General features: G+C 45.0%; 1 protein-coding gene across 2 annotated transcripts in view; it reads left to right on the top strand.

The window, feature by feature from the left end:
• The window catches only part of DDX46 (DEAD-box helicase 46), a 121,275-nt gene extending 98,157 nt beyond the window's left edge, over positions 1-23,118 (top strand). For both annotated transcript variants that reach the window (XM_018573315.1, XM_018573316.1), the window contains 3 exons: positions 1,917-2,061; positions 10,822-10,895; positions 22,930-23,118. In XM_018573315.1, coding sequence (XP_018428817.1) covers positions 1,917-2,061; positions 10,822-10,895; positions 22,930-22,977 — 267 coding nt within the window. In that variant the 3' untranslated portion in view covers positions 22,978-23,118. The remainder of the gene's footprint in view (positions 1-1,916; positions 2,062-10,821; positions 10,896-22,929) is intronic.
• The last annotated feature ends 245 nt before the right edge of the window (positions 23,119-23,363 follow it).

Here is a 23,363-nt window from a genome sequence, read left to right as displayed (position 1 = left end):
TGGCTTGTGAGTGAGCAAGGTATAGGGGGCGAGCCGGGCTCATAGGATAATCCGGAGTTGTATGTAAATGTATAACACTGCCTGGCCGCAGTTTTTGTACGGTCCTGTGTATGTACTCTTATGTTTGCATAAATAAAGAATTTAAAAAAAAAAAACAGATTGAAATCTGCCAGCACAGTAGAGATGGGGTTAATTAGGGTAAACATAACTTCCAACAGCCCCTCCTTAACATTACGTAGAAGACAAATCCAAGCTTTTTCAGCAAGAAAAAGTTAATAAAGGTGTAGGTAACAATTTTTAAATTTATACTATGTGCGCATGGCTACATATGCAAAAATAAAAATTCTTCTAGCTGGATATTTCTACTAGCTTTGGTTGCATAGACGTTTCATATTCTTTGATACAATTGTGAGAAAATTTTTGAACCCACTAGAATTTTCCAGATTACACCATGAATTGCTCCTTTTTTATTAGTCCCATTTTACAAAAATTCTCACATTATTTTATATTGCAGTAACCATTTAAATTAAGTGCAACCTGATGTACCCATTGATCCCTATGCACCTATTCACCCTCTACTTGGACCTCTGCAATAGTTGCATTTTAGCGCAATCATAAACACAGAACTGCTGCAGTTTAGGTATATTTTGGGATGTGTTGCTTGAACAGCCTGCTTCTGATGACGCCACGTCATTTCAGTGGGATTAAAATTGAGACTGACTGGGTCATTCTAAAAAAAATTGTTTTTCTGTCATTTATTTATATAGTCGGGTTGATAAAGACACAAATCCTTTGAGTTCAACCAATCACAAAATCTATGTTGTAAGACCCTGCTTCTCAACATTCTGATGTTCAGGCTTTGTGCACTGTAATGAATCCTTTATTCTTAGCACATCTTTTCATTTAGGCAGGAAAGTAAAGCACACTTTTATGCTACACACATTGCTTCACAGCAAGGATAAGGTTTGTGTGTTGGTATAAAGTACTTTATTTTTCTCTGTACAGTATGCTGTGTACATCTATTCAAAAGGTCAACATCTCTCTACATTACACCTTTTCTAAATGTACATATGTTGGCTTTCTTTTTGCAGGCTTTTTTATTACTTATTATATTGATTTTATATATCAATATTCCTTTATTACGCAACATTGTCATCCTGGTACAGGAAGTGTTTTAGGACTACAGATCTCCTCCTCTCCATAACATAGGGTGGTCTGTAGTAATAATGGTAACCAATAAAAGTAATGAGCAACAGTTAACACAGAAAGTTATCAACTGACCAGATTTCGAACAGATTCAAGAAGGTATTTACAGATATTACAGTATTATAGATATGTTCAAATGGGCATTTGTCTTTTTTCACAGCCTAAACAAGAGCGTAACAACTACTACTACATAGTTTGTGCAAATACACACTTTTTCTAAAGCTCATTTGTACTATACCATTGCTAGAGATTAATCACTAGAAATAGCGTATGATTGCTAAACAGAGTAAATGGCTCCCTATGGAATAAGCTACACAATTTGCGTATTGTAGCCATAATCATGCACATACACACAGTGCTCCAGTTATATTGGATTAATTAGTCCAAAATAGTATTGCATGCTACTTGTGTAGCTTACTCCAATGGGACACAAAATCCCCTAGCCAGTAAGCTGTCATATCAAAATCTTACCCATGTGGCTTTAGACCTAACCATCAACTATGAAATTTGGTTTATGTGCGTGTGTGTGGATCACAACATTGCCTGACAAAATTTCAAATTCTTTGGCGGCAAACTGGTTAATATATATGGTTCAGCTGTGTATTTAGCGATTTGCTTGGAGGTGCACTGCATGTAAAACAATAGCTACAATTTAGGCACATCCCTAGTGATTTTGTTTTTATTGAATAAATTACATTTGTAAATTTCAGACTGCCAGATGGAAAGTCACATCAAAAGAAGCATTACAGAGGATAAGTGAATATTCTGAGGCTGCCATTACCATTAGAGGAACATATTTCCCACCTGGCAAAGACCCCAAGGAGGGAGAGAGAAAGATTTATTTGGCCATTGAAAGTGAGTATTTTACAGATACAGTTCACAGAGGTTTTAATGGTCACTACAGATGGAGATTATGCAAAAGATATAGGATGTTTTGTTGTCACAGTTACATATAAAAAATGTCAATTACAAAATTATCACAAGTTATAGCAAGAACTATTGCAATAAATTGTAGGTAGTAATCTAGTGTTATGGTGCACGGTGAGAAATTTCTGCAGGTTTACTCCCTGGAAATTGTGCCTGAATTTGGCACAAGCACTGCCATTTGAGGTCAGAGGCGGCTCTTTTAATTAGGCGGTCGCCTTAGGCCTCGCGCTCCCGAGGGCCTCGCAGCCGCCTAATTTGCCCTGCCGGCACATTACCTTGTAGTCAGGTAACGTTATGAGCTCTCAGCCCTGTCGCTGTCAAACTGAGACTCTCAGTTTGACAGCGACAGGGCTGAGAGCTCATCCATTTTTTCGTTCCGTCCATTTGACCGGTGGACTTCTGGAGCTCCGCCCACCAGCCAATGGGAAGAGATCTCTCCCATCCAACGCGCAAGGATCCCAATCTGGCTAGGAGGGTGGGTCGTCAGGTGCAGATGGACGTAGACATAGTCAGCAACGGCTGGTCCTGCACGCTCCCGCCCGCGAGGCGATCCCTGCACAGTCCTGGTGAGAGAAAGCCTTCACAAGCTACAGCATAGGTGAGAGCCTTGTGGAGACCCTAGAGAGCCCTGGTTTGACCAGGGCTCTGTGGGGTCTCACCAGCTGTATGTGGGGTCTAACTAGGCTGGTTAGAGCCCTGGTGAGTCTCCAGAGAGCCTTGGTGAGACCCCACATTGCCCTGGTGAGACCCTACGGAGTCCTGGTCCTTGTGAGACCCTACATTGCCCTGGTGAGACCAGGGCGATGTGGGGTCTCACCAGGGGACTGTGGGGTCTACAAAGGTTCGTTAGAGCCCTGGTGAGACCCCACAGAGCCCGGGTAGCAGTGCTCAGAGGGGTCTCACCAGGTTGGTGAGACCCCACAAAGCCATGGTGGGAGCCCTACGGAGACCTGGTGCTTGTGAGACCCCCACATCGCCCTGACGAGACCCAATGGAGACCAGGGCTCTGTGGGGTCTCACCAGGGCTCTGTGGGTCTAAGAAGGCTGGTTAGACCCCACAGCGCCCTGGTGAGACCTCACAGAGCCCTGCTACCCAGGTGAGGCCCCCTCAGAGCCCTGTGGCGTCTCACCAGGGCTCTGTGGCGTCTCACCAGGGCTCTGTGGCGTCTCACCAGGGCTCTTTGATGTCTCATCAGGGCCCTGAGGGGTCTCACCAGGCTGGTGCGACCCTACAGAGCCCTGGTGCTGGTGTGACCCTACAGAGCCCTGGTGCTGGTGAGACCCTACAGAGCCCTGGTGCTGGTAGACCCCACAGAGCCCTGGTTTAACCAGGGCAATGTGGGATCTCACCAGGGCTCTGAGGGGTCTAACCAGGCTGGAGAGACCCCCACATAGCCCTGGAGACCCTACAGAGCCCTGGTCTAACCAGGGCTCTGTGGGGTCCCACCAGGGCTTTTTGTGGTCTCACCAGGGCCCTGTGGGGTCTCACCAGGCTGGTGAGACCCCACAGAGCCCTGGTTTAACCAGGGCTCTGTGGGGTCTCACTAGGGCTCTGAGGGGTATAATCAGGCTGGTGAGACCCTACAGAGCCCTGGTTTAACCAGAGCCCTGTGGTATCTCACCAAGGCTCTTTGAGGTTTAACCAAGCTGGTTAGACCCCACATAGCTCTGGTGAGACCCTACAGAGCCCTGGTTAAACCAGGGCTCTGGGGTTTAACCAGGACTGGTGAGACCCCACAGAGCCCTGGTGAGACCCCACAAAGCCCTACTTTAACCAGGGCTCTGAGGGGTCTCACCAGCCTAGTGAGACCCTACAGAGCGCTGGTTTATTCAGGGCTCTATGGGGTCTCACCAGGGCTCCGTGGGGTCTCACCAGCATGGTGAGACCCCACAGACCTGAGTGGGGCCTCATATTTAGTTTTCGCCTAAGGCCTCGCAAACTCTAGAGCCGCCTCTATTTGAGGTCTAGAGGCACACTGAAGCTGGAGTGTACATACCAGATAAAATCACAGGCTCAGAATTAAGGATCAAATTATATAATTTGAGAGCCTTACCTACTGAATTCCAGAAAGATTATAGCACTTTGGTAACTTTACTGCACCAATTGCAACTTAAAATATTGTTGTTTTTTTATGTCAATTGAAGGACATAGGAAGTCTTAAACCTTTTGTTTACACTGACTCCTACAGTCATCACTGGGAAATACTTTAGTCCAGCCCAGGGGATAATCTACTACCAGCATGCCTCCGTTTTTGCTAATGTCCTAGGAGAATGGACATTTTTTTTTTGTCAGCTCTGCCATTTTAAGCAATAAACTTGAGCTTTTTTAGCAATCTTTTTTTTTTTTCTTCAATCAATATTCTGCTACAACCACCGTTTTATGTATTTTCACATACTTTCCTGAGACTTATCTGTATGGGCAGTATGACAACCTACTGACTTGGTGATATTCACAGATAGTGTCCAACTCGATAAGAAGACTCAGAGTAGAATCCAATGCAGTTAATTTGCCTTCTCAATACAGAGGATGTCATTCTTTTTCATTTTTATAGTGAAAAGACATTCCTATCTTTGCCATTAACAAGTTAACAGAGACCCCCTTACCTCAGCAAGGGTGATGTAGAAAGAGACAGTACAAAGGATCACTGGGAAGGTTTTAGCAGAAGACTCTACCAATGTACAGAAAAGAGCAGGGGTGAATTTGAAGATGCCAAGTATGCACAGATTAGGCTGTAACAATGCTAATCTTACACTTGCAGCTAGAAATACAGCATAACACAATGAAATGCAGTAATATAGGTATGCAGTGTAACTGAAATAGAAGAAATAATAAAAATGACACTGGATGTGGCAGCACAATCAAAACTTCTCTGTACACAGCTTATTGTGTTTTTTTCCCCACCAACTTGCAATTATCCAGTCATCTTCAGCCTGGCTTTTGGACGGTTCCCCATCTGGATCCCACGGAACTACATGTTGGGGGCCTGGGAATGTCCCTTGGGCACTGGGCTCTGCTTGAGTGCTTTCCAGTTCTGATTACGTTAACTCTAAAGCACTTTCCAGATCTAAAGTCGCTGGCATTGCCTCTGCGCTTGCCCTTCCTTTGAAGACTCCCTTAGTAAGTAGGCCGTTTGGGCTGTGCATCATGAGTTCCCTCACGTCTATTCGTTGCTGGGTACCATTACTATCCTTTAGCTAAAGTGCGCTGCGCTCCCCCTATTTTATTCCCACTATTTGCAAGTGTTAGAAAAGGTTATAAACAAAACACATAAAATATCTTAAAACAAAAAACTATAAATTCCAGTGTCCATACACAGTGATGTGTCACATTTCACTGCTTCAACAGACACTTAATGTACTCCCTAAACTGTGCAAAGTAATGCGTCCCTCTTAATTGCATTAAACGTCCTCTTTAATCATAGTGTAATGCTCCTGGCCGGCCGTTTTTTTACTACGGCCGGCCCGGAGGTAGTTAATGTCACTTTAAATTCTGTACCAGAGTGTCCTTCACCTTTTTTTCTACACCACATTTCAGACTGAAGAAAGATCATAGAATGAATGGTCAATAGCATTCCTTTACGAAACTTCTGCGGTTCTCCTGCAGCAATCTAAATCTTCCTAAGTGATCCTCAGCTCAATATAAAACCCCGCTCCTAGAAAACCTGCACAGCATAAGATCCTTAAAACACTTTATTGAAACACGGTTAAAAGAACTTACATTCAAACAGTAAGAACTCTGCTTAAATAGTTTCTCCCACTAGCCACTGTCCCTCCATTCACCTCCAGCTTCCCCTCCAGGTAGGGCCGCTTTCGGGTTACACACAAACTTCCTGGGACCGGGGCACAGAGCGTACTGCAGTAATGTGACCATGAACACGCCCACCCGACGTATTTCGTCATCAATCAACTTTGTCAAAGAAGAAGAAGAATTACTGCAGTATGCTCTGTGCCCCAGTGCCAAGAAGTTTGTAAGACCTTGAGTCTTACATTTTGCCTTACTGCCATGTGGCTGCAACATGTCTGATTCTAGACACGGGATGACAGTCCCTCTGTACAAGGTTCCCCAGCTAACGCTCTGTAATGGCTCCATGGCTGCTTGCAGCATGACTACTGATGGTGCCGATGTCTGCAGTGTAGCAGTAGAAGGCAACATTATTCTATAGTCTACCAGAGTCCTCTTTAGTTCTGTCAGGTTTTGCTGTTTCCTCAGCCGTTTCGGCTGAGCTTTTTATTAGTCATGCATTTTTTTTTTACCCAAATCACCCAGTTATTGTTTGACTTTTTTTTTTTACCCATGACCTTGGCAGCTTCTGAGCCATCTGAATTCAGATGCGGAGTAGTTCCAGTACCTGTCTGACGATCCTGCCCCTAATCTCACCACTGCTGCGTTTGATCCCTTGGTTAACTGGTGGAGCAAATGGTTATAACTTTAAATTTCAGTTGTGATGGTCTCCTGGAATCTTCCTACTTTATCTCTTACATGAGTGTCATGTTTCTCTCATAGTTGAGGTCTACCTATGATGCCAATTACCAGCCTCTCTCATCTTTTTAAGTGGGAGAACTTGCACAATTGGTGGCTGACAATACTTTTTTGCCCCACTGTACATATGTGTAGGGCCTTTTAGTTAAAGTGTTGGACTACTCATACTATTATAATCAAGGATGCTACCGATGGTAGGAGCGCCCATCTTCCCCAGAGGAAGAAGCCGACTGCTAGTCTTTCCCTCTGATCCTAGAGAGTGCTTGGGTTCAGGATGCAGGATTCCAGGGTACAAACTGGCGTTTTGCTCCCTCCTCTGCTTTTTTCCTCTAACCTTCTTGTCACTGCACAGATTATCAAATCTCCATTGAGCCCTCTTGAGTCTACTGGACCAAGGCATTCTGTGGCAGAATGGTTTCATAGATTTGCTCCAACCTGTTCTACGCTCCCAAACCCAAAGGGAGCATCCGACTTTGGGTTTGGACACTCGGTGCTCTAAATGTCTTCATTCAAACCCAGATTTTCTAAATGGAGTCCAACAGGCCTATTATCACCTCCCTTCATCAGGAAGACTTTCTGGCTTCTGTGGACATCAATGACGCGTACCTGCATGTCCCCCTCTTGCCAGCATGGCAACGTTTTCTTATATTTTACTCTAGGGTCTCTACACTACCAGTTCCTGGTCATATCCTCTAGCCTCTCATATGCCCCTAGTGGTGCTGGCCCCAGTATTAGCTCTGTTGCACACTCGTGGCATTCCCATTGTGGGATACTTAGACAACCTCAAGCGTAGGCACAGGCTCTGTTGGAGTACGTGGGTTTGACTGCTCAGGTGAATCCTGATCCTTAAGAAACCACTGCTAGAACCTCATCATTTGGAGTGTCTGGGTCTAGTCCTGGACGCATCTCAAGCCAGAGTGTTTCTTACATTGGAGAAACTTCAGACTCTTTGATTTCAGATACAAGCTCTCTCCAGTCCAGGAGTCGTCCATCTCTACACTTTTGCATAAGTCTCATAGGGCAAGTCAATCAGGTCTCTGGACAAACCGATCTCTTTGGCACAACGCACCAGATTGTCCCTGGCTTGGTGGCTACGGGAAGTACTTCCTTTCCATTATTAGGTGGATCCTTACAATGGATGCCAGCTTGTCAGGCTGGGGAGAAGTCCTGGGCACACTGTTGGCACAGTGGTCATCAGAGGAGCCTCGTTCCCCAATCAGTATCCTGGAGCAATTTAGCTGTCTCTGCACCATTAGACAATCCTGCTGCTAGGTCATCTAATCTGGGATTAAGACTGAAGGTATGTAAAAAGGTCCTGAGTTCTTTGGGTTCCTGCAGTGTACAGTCAATGTAGCAGAAGACTGGCTCTCCAGTAATGACTCTTGGCATATGTTCATTTAGATGCTAAAGGAGACCTTCAGCTGCAAATGCAGCCCCTCTTTTCTGGTCCCTACGAGATGGTATTGATAGAAATTACCTGGTCAATTAAAGGGCTTGTGTGTCAAAAATGTTTATGATCATGCAGCTGCCACTCCCGCAGATAGTTTTCAAAATTCTTTAATATTTTTCATATGTCTACAGGATATGTTTTGGTAACCACTTAATTTATTGTGCAGAACGGGATTTTCTTTTACATTAATCTAAATATACATTAATCTAAATATACTATGTGTCAGATGCCTATATTAGCGAGAGGTACTGTACCTAATCCACCTCCTGCAACTCATGATATAGGTTCATGTTCTTTTTAGTCTTAAATTGATGGTAAATAATGTGTGATTACTTTCTTTTTCTTGATATAATTTAGGTAACTCGTTAAAATGTTGACTCTGCCAAGACATATACAGCCACAAATGTTGGTTCTGTATTCCACTGCCAAGATATTTAGGATAGGTCACAATACTTAGATAAGAATATGTATTCCCTTAATGGCCTGCTAAGCTATATACAACACAATTTAAAGGATTTATAACCCAGGCCTGGATTCTGTAACGGGATGTATTATAGGTCTCCTTGGCATATCTGTGGTTTTCAGTGTTCTGCTAATTAAAGAAGAACTATGGGGTTAGGATGTTTCCTCATAGTTCTCCTAAGGGTAACGGGAGGACACAAACTAGCGTCCTCCCGTCACCCAAAGATAAGTATACCGCGAGCTGCAGCTCGCGGTATACTGAGACACCGCAGCCGGAACGGATCCCGACAATTACGTCTGGATCCACCCAGCTGCGTGAGTGACAGCTGGCTCTGCTTATCTAGAGGCAGAGCCAGCTGTAACTGCCCCCTCCCCCGTCCGTTCCACCAGTCAGCGCTTGAGGATCTGACAGAGGAGGGGGGAATCCAGTCACTCCCCTGTCACGGCTCTCTGCTGGCACTGGATCGAGAAGTGAGCGAGTGCCGGTATGTGTTCATTCACTTCCCGATCTACTGAGCCGACCTGTGACAGTTTCATTGTCACAGGTCGGCTCAGATTATGAGGCTGAGTGAAAATCACATTGTTAATGGCAACTCCTGAGATTGAATAGAAACCCTTTCCAGTTTCCAGACTGAGTAATGTTCAGTTAATTAAAACCTTGTTTTCAAAACACATTTATTTACATTAAAATATGTTTGTCACTTTAATTTACTTCTAAAAGTAATGCTTCATTTGAAGACTTGACACCACCAGGTGATAGTCAGTAGCACCTATTTGAAGATCCCTTGCTGCAGCCCTAAACCTACAGATTCTGCGGCATATAGATTTCTTTAGAAATGAAAACATTGAAGTACAAGCTGTAGCATCCCTAATGCTTTAAAACATTAGGCACTGTTTTTGGTTCTTCCAGTAATGAAGGGTATATTTTGCATTTCTAAACTTAACCTAAATCACATGAGTGATACCATCGTTTTCAGCTGTGTTTTATTGTATAGTGTGTCTGCTTGCTGCAAATTCCTGGAAGTGCATAACCCATGTTAAAATACATAAACATATGTTTAAGTGCTTTGAGTTGCACATAAAAGTTCCCCCTCACTTGAAAATGCGTAAATATAATGTAATACACACAAAGAATGTGCCGTAGGGCATTATTAAGTAGACTTTATTTTTTAAAAATGCACATTAACAGTTTGTGGCTGTAGAGTGGTTCTGCGTTGTCACCAGATAGTGGGTTGTTAGCTCACTATCTGGCCAATTTGTGTCACAGGGAGTGCATTAGTATGTTGGTGTGACCCCAAAAAAAAGGTTTGGCTTTACTTTTTTTAATCCATAATACCACAGCCTTCCTGCTTAGCCATTTTCAAATGTTGCCTGTTGGGGTGTAGCATGTGTAACCCTTGACACCCCACAGGAATGAAAGTTTCTGCCAAAAGTTATGCAGCAGGTGGAAGGTAGAAAGGTATTATGAGGTCTGAAAAATACATGTGCGTCTTGAAAGCCATATAAATCCAGAGGTTTGTACAACATACTCCCAACAGAGAGAAAAGTTGATTTATTGTTGGCTGTATCCTCCTTGGGAAATGTCCCCTAACTTCTTGTTCTTTTTGACGCCCATCATATTGACTGGAAGAAATCCCCTAAATCATGCAACAGACAGCAATTAAATGTACAGATTCAAATCATTCCCCATTATATCCAAAGCATTAAAAAACTTAAAAGTGTTTCTAAACCCTCACGTTTTTTGCATATATCTACTGCTAGCAAGCAGTAGATATATGCAAAAAGTTTTTTTTGTTTTTTTAAAACCTGCTTTAAACTTACCTGTGTCTTTTGCCGCGCGCTCCCATCCGAAAATCTGAAAATTCTCGGGCGGCTGCAAATCATCTTGGGGCGGGTGCATGCGCAGTTCGGATTTTTGGCCGGGAGACGAGGAGACACACAAGGCAAGTTTATGGACGCGTGCACCCGCATGCAGACACCGTGGGACAGGAAGTGCCAGCAAGGGCAGAGGAGTTGTCGCTGGATCGGAGACCCACAGCAGCGGTGGAGAGAAGGCTGAAAACAGGAAAGAAGATCGGATTAAGAGACATAATTTAAGGTAAGTGCTTTAATTAACATTGGGGGGAGGGGAAAAAATGTTTGCCTTTAATGTCCCTTTAAGATAAAAGGCTTTTGCGGGAATTGGGTTAATTTGCTGCAGAACAAGTGGACTTCTTAAACTAAATGGTACTATACCTGTCATTGCATTAAGATGATTGTCTGATTACCTTGATAATGGTGTTATGCTATATTTTAGGTGCAAGTGAATTGGCTGTTCAAAAAGCTAAAGCAGAAATTACCCGTCTTATCAAAGAAGAGCTTATCAGATTGGTAAGTATAAAGTGCAATAAAGTACCAAAGAAAATGTTTGCCTGTCTTTCTTGCTTTGAAATGCCTCTTTAGTTTTCATCCCTGTAAACATGAAGGTAGCTGGACTTCCTCACAGTGCATGTTCCAATATGAACATTTGCAGGGACTGATGCTTCCTCAGTGAGCAGAGAACAAGCATTTGAGTTCCTGAGCATTTATTCCACTATACCCCTTTAAGTCCCAGAGTGTTTAGTTTTTTTTCCAACCCTAACATAATATACTGTACATTGCTTTTCTCTAGAGCAATGTAGGGCTTCAGTTTGGTAGCAGATTTGGATATATATATATATGTATTTATTTTTTAGGTTTTAAATGGGGAGAATAAATTAAAAATATTCTTGTAATTTTTTCCCCCAATAAAATTTACGTAAGTTTGCACAAAAATATAACTGACAAGTCCTTCTGCTTAATCGGATATCACATAAGTGTGATGTTTATGTAATGTATCAGAATCGTATTGCTCAAACTTAAAGAACGCCGGGTAAAAATTTTAATAATCCTTGCAGTGGGGGGTCGAGATCAGGTGAGGATAACTTTTCTTTTTTTAAAACCTTGCAGTGCTGGACTAGCCCCACTGCAAGGGTTAGAAACATCTTCACTCGGGAGTACTTTAAATGTTTGCATTTTTACTTTAGGAGAACTTTATTCCCCTTTCAACACTACATTGCTACTTGTAGGAAAGAGCCAAGGATTTATGTAAATTATTAGCATAGAGTATGATCAGGTCAGGTTGGAAAAGACACAAATTATCATGACGGCAACTTTTTCACAGGTTTGCATTTACTAAAATTTTGAATGACATTGCAATTTGCTTATGTGAGCACTTGGCACAATCTCGTATGTCCTGGAGTGACATACAAGCCAACAAGAGGTGAAGGTGCTTACACACCCTCGAATGTGTTATAACTTCACTGGCTTGAGAGCACTAAACAGCAGTGTTTTAAGACCTGGGCTGCCAGAAAGGTAAGTATAGATCCTGTTCTTTTACAGGGCAGGTTTTGTTTTTTCGGAAGTGACCCTGTGTTGACAGGGTCACTTTAAGGGTTTAGATTTAAACTGCATTTTCGGTGCGTTTTCCCTTGGCTTCCCACCAGAAGGTCCCTTCAGTCAGTATCTGCTTGTTTTCTACAGTGTAAGGGTCCAAGACTGAGGTGTAAACGTTATGTAGTTCTCTCCTTTCATAAAGAATTCAGTCTTATTTTTACAGCTTCTGAAACTTTAAAAGAAACAAATGTATGGTCAATAAGCAAATATGATTGCTTCCATGTACATATACATTTGCAAACTATTAATAGAAGCAAGGTTTAAAATATGTTTGTACTTAGCTAAGTGCATTTACATTGATTTCATTGATTGATTTAATTGAAAGGTCATATTCAGTGTGTGTATTGAGCGAGAGAGAGAGCACGCAAGATATATAGATAGAGATATATAGACATATTACTGTGCAAAAGTTTTCGGCCTTGTTCACACCAAATGCAGAGCAGATCTGCATGAGTTTCTGCAGACGCAGTGCAGTGGGTTGTGCCGCCTTTTTTTATGCGTTCTGGGGCATTTTAGTTTAAAATGGGCTTTCAGTGCATTCCAGGGCGTTTGCATGCGTGTTTGCATGTGTTCCAGAGCAGGTAAAATGGGTCTGCTGCAGTTTTTTTTACCTGCTCTGGACCGGAACGCTGCGATGTAAACTAGAGCTAAAAATACCATTGGAATACATTGGACGCAGTTTTGCTCCGGTCTGTAACTGCTCTGCTCCTGGAACACGCTTGGTGTGAACAAGGCCTTAGGCAGGTGTGAAAAAAATGCTGTAAAGTAAGAATGCTTCTAGAAATAAGAGTTAATAGTTTATTTTTATCAATTAACAAAATGGAAAGTAAATGAACAGAAGAGAAATCCAAATCAAATCAATATTTGTAGTGACCAAACTATCACTTCCAGGTCTTCTTTATGCTGGAGATAGTTGGTGGTATGGCATGATGGATCAGTTTCTGCTTGTATTTCTCAGCATTGAGGACACCATTGATCCTGACCAAATCTCCAACTCCACTGGCAGAAATGCAGCCCCACTCATTATTGTAAAACTTTCTAGCCCTTCAGGGCTGCCTCCTGCTACAGACATATATTTCAAACTTTGGCTCACTAGTCCAGAGCGCCTGCTGCCATTTTTCTGCACCACAGCTCCTATGGTTCTGTACAAAGTTAAGTCGCTTAGACTTGTTTCCACGTCAGTGGTATGGCTTTTTGGCTGCAAGGCCACAGAAAAATGGCAGCAGGTGATTTGAACTGACGAGTCAAAATTTGAAATATTTGGCTGTAGCAGAAGGCAGTTTGTTAGCCAAAGGGCTGGAGAGTGGTACAATAATGAATGTCTGCAGCAACAGGAATGATGGAGGTTCCTTTCAAGTCGGGGCTGCATTTCTGCAAATGGAGTTGAAGATTTGGTTAGGATCAATGGTTTCCTTATTGCTGAGAATGAAAAGCAGATACTTATCCATCATGCCATACCATCAGGGAGGTGTGTGATTGGCCCCAAAATTATTCTGCAGCAGGACAACGACCCCAAAAATACAGCCAATGTCATTAAGAACTATCTTCAGCTTAAAGAAGAACAAGGAGTCCTGAAAGTGATGGTTTGCCCCCACAGAGCCTGTTTCTCAACACTATCGAGTCTGTCTGGGATTACATGAAGAGACAGAAGGATTTGAGGTAACCTACATCTTCCACAGAAGATCTGTGGTTAGTTCTCCAACATGTTTGGAACAACCTACCTGCCGAGTTCCTTCAAAAACTGTGTGCGTGTGTACCTAGAAGAATTGATAGTGTTTTGAAGGCAAAGGGTGGTCAAACTACATTTCCCCAGTCATCTTCCAGGACAGCCCATGAGATAAGGCTCCGCCTGCCTGCAACAGGTAACACATCAACCACATTTAAATAAATAGACCCCTCCTTCCATCCCAATTCAGTTTTTTTGTGTTTCCTCCGGCTACACAGGTTCACATCGTAATGTTTGTTGTTTTCAGGGCTCATTTTTCTATTTGCCTCAGGGCAGAGCCTAACCCTGGTATGCGTTGGGACCTACTCCAGGATTTCCTGCTGCAGCACATACAGGGATCCCTTGTCGGACCCCCATCCGAGACTAGGCCTAGGTTCCCCTCCGTCATTCAGGGAGGGCAACCATCCTCCTGTACGTGAGTGGCTCCAGATGGTGACCCCCCCGGTGTGCAGTAGTGGCAAGGGTGTACCCTGAGCGGTGTACGGCACCCCCTCTTGGCATGGAGACACTTACCGGTTATAGTAGTGTGGGACAGTGGAGACACTTACCGGTTATAGTAGTGGTCACTGTTCCATGGACCATGGTTCCGTCCGGTGGGCCGCATGGTGGCTTGCGCGGGAGAGTGGCGGCGTCTGCAGGCAGCTCCGAGGAGATAGCTCGATACCAAGAGTTGGAGGCAGGCAATGTGTCCCTCCACCACTGGGAGCGCTGTGGCGGCGTCTGTACGAAGGAGGCGCGTCATCGAGACCGCGTGGTGCGGTCACGCGCTTCCGGGGCGCCATTTCCGGGTTCCGGAACGCAGCGCGCGCTGGCCAGTTTAAAGGCAGCTGGGGACGGAGACAGTCGGCATGTGAGGCAGCTGGAGTACCTCCCATAACCAACGCCGCTCGGCCACGACTACTGAGGCTGCACACCTCGCGGACTGACCGGGACCACATACGGGCAGTAGGGACGTCAGGAGCGGGCCAATAGCGAGGTCGGCAGTGAGCTGCAATATGCCCACGGAGGCCGGACCTGGTGTTGCCCACCCAGACCTGGGAGAGCATGGCACTGGCGCTAAGGTAGGCGAGTTTTATTGGTAATTCTCCTCTATCCTTACTCAGCTTGTATTGGGGGCCTGTGGTACAGGACAAGCTGGGCTGTGTTGTTTCTCAAGCATTGTTTGCATAGTGGCAGAGCACTGGTTGATGGCATCCTTCTTGTCTTACGCAGGTCAAGGCCTCGGAGGATAAGCCTCTTGCTTTAACTAGTGGCTCTCGCCCAAAAGGGAAGAAGTGTACCTCTTGCAATGCCAAAATGTCACCTTCATGGTCCAAACCCCTGTGCAAAGGCTGTTTAGAGAACATGGTGGCCAAAGAGTCGGCTGGGATGTTCAAAAGTCTGATAGATTCCATGAGAGATGAAATGGTTACCACTTTTCAATCTTTCCGTTCTGTGCTACAGAACCCAGTGGGACCACCGGTAGATACCAGTTTGCCCGGTACATCGGGGGAAGGTAGCTTGATGGGCTATGCAGAAAGCTGCACGAGCAAGCAAGCGCCCAGTGAATCCTCGGGCTCTCAGGTAGAGTCAGAGGATCAAGATGAGTCGGAGGGGGAATTACGCAGTAACAGAGCTGCGAAATTCCTTTTTCCCTCGCTTGAAACAGGTGAACTGTTGAAAGCCATATGGGATACTTTGGGGATTAAGGAAGAATCCACTGAGCTGTCAGTTCATGATAAACTTTACAAAGGGCTTCAATCTAAGAAAGGACGTACTTTCCCGGTCCACAAATCACTCTCGGACTTGATCCAAGAGGAGTGGAAGCACCCGGAGAAACAAATGTTTTTCTCGGCGGGGCATAAGCGCAGGTTTCCGTTTGCAGAGGAGGATTCGGGTCTTTGGGATAAATGCCTGAAGATAGATGCCTCCCTAGCAAAGGTCTCTAAAAAGACGGATCTCTCATTTGAAGATATGGGAGCATTGAAGGACCCAATGGACAGAAAGGCGGAGGCTTTGCTCAGAAAGGGATGGGAATCGGCAAGTGCTGGCTTCAAACCTGGTTTGGCCATTACTTGTGTGGCTAGGACGCTAGGGGTGTGGCTGAATCAGCTACAGGAACACCTGGAGTCGGGTACTGATCGAGATCAGTTGCTGGGTTCCCTCCCCGTGCTGAGCAAGGCAGCCGCCTACATAGCGGACGCCTCGGCTGAGGCAGTGAGGTACTCAGCTCGAACTACGGCATTGATCAACTCCTCTAGGAGAGCTTTGTGGCTCAAAACTTGGGCAGGAGATGCATCCTCCAAGGCAAAGTTATGCGGGCTCCCGTTTAAAGGGGACTTGCTGTTTGGCCAAGAGTTGGAGGCAGTGTTGGATAGATCGATAGATCTGCGGACAAGAAGAAAGGTTTCCCCCTGCCGCCCAAGCAGAAGGGGAAACAGTTTTTTCGCGGCCAAAGGGGTCAAAACTTCCGTAAAGAGAAGAGGGGACTTTATGGGAAGAAACAAGACCAGTCGAAAGGGTGGGCGTTTAAAAAGGGGAAGTCAAAGAGTAATTTCCTCTTTAACCCACCTCAGCAGCCCAACAAATCCCAATGACCGATTGCTCAGGGTGGGGGGAAGACTGGGGCAGTTCTTCCCGCTCTGGAGGCAACTGACCAGCAACAAATACATTTTGGAACTGGTTCAGATCGGTTACAAAATAGAGCTGACGGAAGCACCCCCGTCAAGGCTTCTGATTACTTCCCTGTCAAAAGACCGGAAGAAAGCAGAGGCAATGACAGCGGCCTTGCAAGACCTGTTGGACCAGGGGGTGATAGTACGGGTACCCGAGTGGGAGGAGAAAAAGGGATTTTATTCCCACATCTTTTCCAGGATGAAGCCCTCAGGAAAATGCAGGCTGATACTCAATCTGCAGCCTCTGAACAGGGTGGTACTGTACAAAAGATTCCGTATGGAATCTATCTTTTCAATCCGAGACTTGCTGGCCCCAGGCTCTTTTCTAGCAACTATAGATTTAAGAGACGCGTATTTTCATATTGCGGTAAGAGAGTCCTCGCAATACCTCCTAAGGTTTGCAGTCCGGGGGCCTGCACAGGTCCTGCATTTTCAATACAGGGCTCTGCCGTTCCGCCTTTCCTCTTCGCCACGAATCTTTACCAAAAGTGTTGGCAGAGACGCTGGCCCCCCTGAGGTCTCGGGGGTAGGGGTCATCCCTTATTTGGACGACCTCTTGTTTTTTGCCCCATCAGCAATTGTTCTCCAGCAAAAGCTGGAGTTAACGATCAAACACTTGGAGAGTCTGGGTTGGCTAGTGAACAGGGAAAAGTCACAACTAGTCCCCGCACAGACGGTAAAGTTCTTGGGATATTGGATCAATACCCAGGAAATGACCATTACTCTACCAGGGGAAAAGGTGTCACTACTGGTGGAGGAAACACTGAGGCTGAGACTGCAGGGTGCAGTATCAGTCAGGTCAGTGATGAGAGTGGTGGGGCTTATGACGTCCGCTATCCCAGCGGTTACCTGGGCGCAGTTCCATTCCAGAACTTTGCAAAATTGGCTCTTGAGGGCCTGGGGAAGTCGACAACAAGACCTAGACAAAGTGGTCCACATCACGGAGGAGGCCAAGCAGTCCCTCCTGTGGTGGATGGACGGTCAACACCTCTCAGAGGGCAGGCTGTGGTGCCAGCCTGCGCCGTTGGTAGTGACGACGGACGCCAGTGCCTGGGGCTGGGGAGCCCATTGCCTGGAGCACATTTGGCAGGATACCTGGGAGCACACAGGCAGAGTCAAGTCGTCAAACTGGAGAGAGCTGAAGGCGATAGGGCTAGCTCTCTGCCAGTTTCGGGAGGTCTTAGCGGGCCACCATGTAGCGGTGGCCTCGGACAATGCCGCGGCGGTAGCTTATATAAACAAGCAGGGCGGTACGCGCTCGCCGGGGCTGATGGCATTGGCGACGGAGATTCTGGCATGGGCGGAACGCAACCTCTTATCCCTGACGGCGAGACATATCAAAGGCAGCCTGAACGAACTGGCAGACTCGCTCAGCCGAACGGAGCTTCACAGGTCCGAATGGTCTCTGAATGCGAGAACGTTTGCCTGGATCACCAGCTTATGGGGCTGCCCGGAGGTGGACCTCTTCGCAGCTGCCGACAACAGGCAGGTGGAACTATCTTTTTCCCTCTCCAGGAACGACGGTGCTCTAGGGGTAGACGCTTTGGCGCACCCGTGGAGTTTCCGGTTGGGTTACGCATTTCCCCCACTACACTTGATTCTGAATGTACCTCGGAAACTCAGAGGGGAGAGGCTGATGTTAATTTTGATAGCGCCATACTGGCAGAAGAGGCCGTGGTTCACGACACTCCTAGAGCTTTGCGTGGAGGGCCCGCTGCTTCTTCCGCCGACGGCAGACTTGCTGGTACAGGGCACGGTGAACCATCCGCAAGTAGTCTTTAAATTTAGCTGCGTGGCTTCTGAGAGGGAGGTGCTGATGAATAAAGGATTATCAGCACAAGTTGTCTCCACATTGCTGCACAGTAGAAAACCTGTCACAGCTGCCATTTACCTGAAAGTGTGGAGTGTCTTTTCCAGCTGGTACAACAGCCGAGGTAGACCGACTGCCGACACGGTGCCGTTGGTTTTAGATTTTCTACAAGGGGGTCTGGATAAGGGTCTTTCCTGTAGTACACTGAAAGTACAGGTGACGGCTTTGTCTAATTTTGTAGATATTAGGCTGGCAGAGGAACCTCTCATAAAAAGGTTTATGCGAGCTGTGGTAAGAATGAAACCCCCAAGGAGTAAGGTAGTGCCGAAATAGGATCTCTCGGTGGTATTGCAGGGGTTTCTCAAACGGCCTTTCGAACCCCTGGGGGAGTGTTCCATCCACAACCTGACGGTGAAGACGGCCCTCTTGGTAGCGTTAGTGTCTGCTCGGAGAGTGAGCGAGATTCAAGCCTTCTCCATGGCTGACCCGTACTGCACCATTATGGCAGATAAAATTGTGCTACGGCCAGACCCGGCTTTTTTGCCGAAGGTGGTGTCCACCTTCCATAGGACTCAGGAGGTGGTCATTCCTTCGTTTGCAACTAACCCTACCTCTGCTGGGGAAAGGGAATGGCAGGGCATTGATGTACGCAGGTGCGTCCTGGAGTACCTTAGGGTCACGAAACCTTGGAGACGGTCAACTTGTCTCTTCATACTATTCGGGGGTCCCACTAGAGGGAACAGGGCCACTAAAAGCACTATTGCTAGGTGGATTAAAATGGCCATAACTGCGATTTACAACGCTCAGGGTTTGGCATTGCCAGGGTCGCTCACAGCACACTCCACTAGAGCATGGGCCACTTCATGGGCAGAGCGAGCAGGGGCTACTCCCGACCAGATCTGTAGAGCAGCCACGTGGTCCAGTTTCCAGACCTTCGTCAGGCATTACAGACTGGATCTCATGACCCAACAAGACCAGGCATTTGGCAGGAAGGTCCTGCAAGCTGTGGTCCCACCCTAGGAGGTAAGATTTGTCCTCACTGATCCTCTCATGGGCTGTCCTGGAAGATGACTGGGGAAAACATGAGTTGATTACCTGATAACTCTGTTTCCAGGAATCTTCCAGGACAGCAGATTCCCGCCCTTGGTTGGTAGCCAGGGGACATCCGTGTATTGATGTTATAGGGGATACTTTGAAATGTTTGGTAGCCTTCGGTTCTAAGAGGGTACTGAATTGGGATGGAAGGAGGGGTCTATTTATTTAAATGTGGTTGATGTGTTTCCTGTTGCAGGCAGGCGGAGCCTTATCTCATGGGCTGTCCTGGAAGATTCCTGGAAACAGAGTTATCAGGTAATCAACTCATGTTATTCATTTGATTTGGATTTCTCTTCTGTTCATTTACTTTCCATTTTGTTGATTGATATAAACTATTAAAGGAGAACTATGGGGCAACCTTTTTTGCCCATAGTGCTCCTTAGGGTCACAGGAGAACATATACTGTGTCCTCTGGTGACCCAAAACTTAATGTATAGCGTGCTCTTGCCCCGATATATGAGAGCGCCGCCGCCAGGATGTATCCCGACAATGCTGTCAAACACCCTGAAAGCTGATTGACAGCTGGCTCAGCCTCACTGGAGGCAGAGCCAGCTGTGCCCGCCACCTCCGTTCCTCCAGTCAGCGCTGGACGGAGGAGAGGTTGGAATCCTTGCTGGGAGCTGTTTTTCACTCACCCCATAATTATCAATTAACACTTATTTCTGAAAGCATTCTTACTTTACAGAATTTTTTCACACCTGCCTTTGGTTATTATGGGTAAACAGTACCCTAAAAATTTTACCTTTTGTCTTCAATTTCTTCTCGTGGTTTGTGTGTGTAAAGCCTTCAAGAAGAACTATGGGGTCAGGGCTTTTCCCGTCGCCCGCAGCTCAGTATACCGCGAGCTACAGCTCATTTCTGTCTGGATCCCCCCAGTTGCGTGAGTGACAGCTGGCTCTGCCTATCTAGAGGCAGAACCAGCTGTACCCGCTCCCTCCCCCGTCCGTTCCGCCAGTCAGCGCTGGAGGATCGGACAGGGGAGGGGGGGAATCTCTGCAGGGAGCCGTGAGTGACAGTCACGGCTCTCTGCAGGGACAGGATCGAGAAGTGATCGAGCGACGGTATGTGTTCGCTCACTTCCTGATCTATTGAGCCGACCTGTGACCGTTTCATTGTCACATGTCGGCTCGGAATATGAGGCTGAGTGATTTTCACTCGCCTCATAGTTCTCCTTTAAAGCCTTATAGCTGTATATCTGCAATGTGATGCTAAGGCACTCTGATGCCTCTGATTGCTAGTCTCAAGAGATTTGGAGTGATTGAGTAATGGGGAAAGATCAACTACAGGAAGACTTTGCCCTCTACCTCCTTTTTTTGGGCACTGCTTCTAGAGTTTAGTTCCTCTTTAAGACACTTAGATGGGCAGATTTACAGGGGGCAGCCCCAAGCAACAAAGCTAAAAAATTCTGTTTTCCTATTTTTTTTCCCGTTGACTCATGGGCTCTCTAACTCAGGCAAAATAAATTAATTTCCAATTCTTTTAACATTGTAATTCAACATATAGAGCATACCACATACCTTTTTAAAATCATTTTTAAAAAAAATAGTAAGTGGTGGAGTCTATCCCCAATGGAAAGATTTCCCATCTCTTCTGCCTTTCTGACGTGTTGCTAAGACTGTAAGTGTGAGAACAAAGAAAACAACAACTTCTCCCTTTACTAATGCTACTCAAAGCAGTTGGACTTTAATGTGATCCTATGGGCTGTCCAGAGGGTTGGCAGTTCAGATGACTAATCTCTGGTCATTCATTTTTTCTGGAGTTTCCATATATCCCAAAACATGGAAACTATGCCATGCAAATTTCAAAAACAGCTTCAATGGCTGGTCCCTTGCTTGCTCCCATGGCTGCCTATCAGCTAATGTATAACCCCCACTCTACCTATGAATATGGAGCGTAGGAGCTGAGATGTGTTAAACTAATACTTTTCTGGACAATTCCTCAGCCAGCTTCTGTGGTGGTATTTTTTCACATTTTTAAAGCGCTAGCTTCCCTTCATCCTCTGGCTATGTAAGCAGACAAGAGCATCTCCCTCCTGAGGAAGCCCCCTCCCCCCCATGTGGGTGCGAATGAGAGAATGAATGAGACCTCAAGAGACTATTGGTCATTGAACATGGCTTCATATTTGGATCAAGGGTGTGACTTCACAAAAACTAGAAACATAAAGCACACAGCGCACCCCTGTCATGCATCCTTGTAATCCACATTCGATGCAAGGAGGACCCTCTTCTGGAGTGATAGGCTCAAAAACTAGAACCAGCACACAATCTTCCAAAGAAAGCCAATCTTCCACATGCATCTATACAAAAGACAACCTCTGACACGTTTCTGCCTTACTCGGCCTTAGTCTGGTTGGGATCCAACACCAACCCCACTAAAAAAGCAAGCCACACAGGGCGGGGAGAAACACTAAGTAGCACCTTAGTATCTAATAAACCGTCCATGTTATCACATTAAAACAAAATGGAGGAAAATAGAGACTACACACTTCAACATTATGGGTAAACATTATCAAACCCAGACATTGTATAGTAAAACCCATAATAACAGTGGGAACACTAACATTGAAATATGACTCTCAAATTGTTTTATTTTGTTTCCAGTATATTTTGGAAACATGCATTTTCTCTTCATGAATGAAGGAAACAGGCAATTTTCCTTCTTTCTTTGCTGTTGGGGGGTGGAGGGCACCTCCTATTTTTAGAGGAGGAGATGTGCTCAGAAAACGTTTGCAATGTAAAGCCCTGTGGATTTTTTGTTTATTTGTAATCTTAGATTCCACAGGGTCTAAACCATCGGTGGGTCACTAGTTTTATACAATTTGTAATTGGCATAATATTTTGATGTGTGTTTCCACTGTTATTATGGGTTTTACTATATAATGTCTGGGTTTGATGATGTTTACCCATAAGTTTGTGTGTTATCCTTTTTTCCTCTGTTTTGTTTTAATGTGATTACATGGACTGTTTATTAGATACAGGTGTTCCTAAGTGTGTCTCTCTGCCCTGTGTGGCGTACTATTTTAGTGGGGTTGCTGTTGGATCACAACCAGCTCTGACTAAGGCTGAGTAAGGCAGAAACTCGTCAGCTGTTGTCTTTTGTATAGATGCATGTGGAATAAAGTTTGATTTACTTTTGTAAGATCGTGTGCTGGTTCTACCGTTTTTGTGATTTCACAAAGTGTGGTTTATACCTTGTACAGTTATTCTTGGTGACGATCTTGTTTGAGTTTGCTTGACCATGGTTGGAGGGATGATTTGATCTGATTTTGTATATGTGTAATATAGGAATTTTAATGTTATTATTACAGCTGGTATATTTTATCCTTTTTACAAAATGCCTTGTAGTCCTGTGTGGTGTATAATACCTTTTTAAAGCCCCAATTTTGTTGATATGTTTAATTTTTCAATGTATAACCCGCATCACAAATGATGGCCAGTAGGAAGGGAAGGAAAGTGATGATATGGCCGAGGGATCATTGATTGAATCTGTGTTCCATATATGTGTAACGTAAGACCCAGGTTTTGGAAATACTCAGATTGCTAAAGAAACCTGGAGCTGCCTTAGAAAATAGGTTAATCCCACAGCTTCACTTTTTTTATTAAACTTATTGCAGTACCCTATGTGAAAATTATATCTCTAACTTTCTGCCTTTCCCTTTTTTTCCAGCAAAATTCTTACCAGCCAACAAACAAAGGACGTTACAAAGTGCTTTAATATTGGACAGCTGGTTGACATGCTAACTTGTGTTTTTGGTCCGTTGTTATCTTGTGTTGTAAATGATGAAATGATCTTTTGTTTTACCTTTTATTTTAAATAAAAATCTGTTAAATTAGGGAAGAAAATCAAGAATGGTTTCTTAAAATATGTGGGAGGAGAGTTTGTATTTTTTCCAACATCAAAAATAAAATCTGTTTTTAAAATTTAACACTGAAATATAGAATTTTATGATGTTTTTAACATAATGTTGTAATAATAGTGGGGAATCTTTTTATAAATAACAGGTTTTGTTAAATATACATGTTTACACAAGAAAAAAATATTTTCTACTGCTTTTGCCAAATGTAGAGGAATGTAAATAGCATACACTACTGGTCAAGTTT

Source organism: Nanorana parkeri, unplaced genomic scaffold, assembly GCF_000935625.1.
Source record: "Nanorana parkeri isolate BGI_ZX_2015 unplaced genomic scaffold, ASM93562v1 scaffold2330, whole genome shotgun sequence".
Lineage (NCBI taxonomy): Eukaryota > Metazoa > Chordata > Amphibia > Anura > Dicroglossidae > Nanorana > Nanorana parkeri.
The sequence above is the reverse complement of the archived record's forward strand: the minus strand, read 5'-3'. Positions and strand labels throughout refer to the sequence as shown.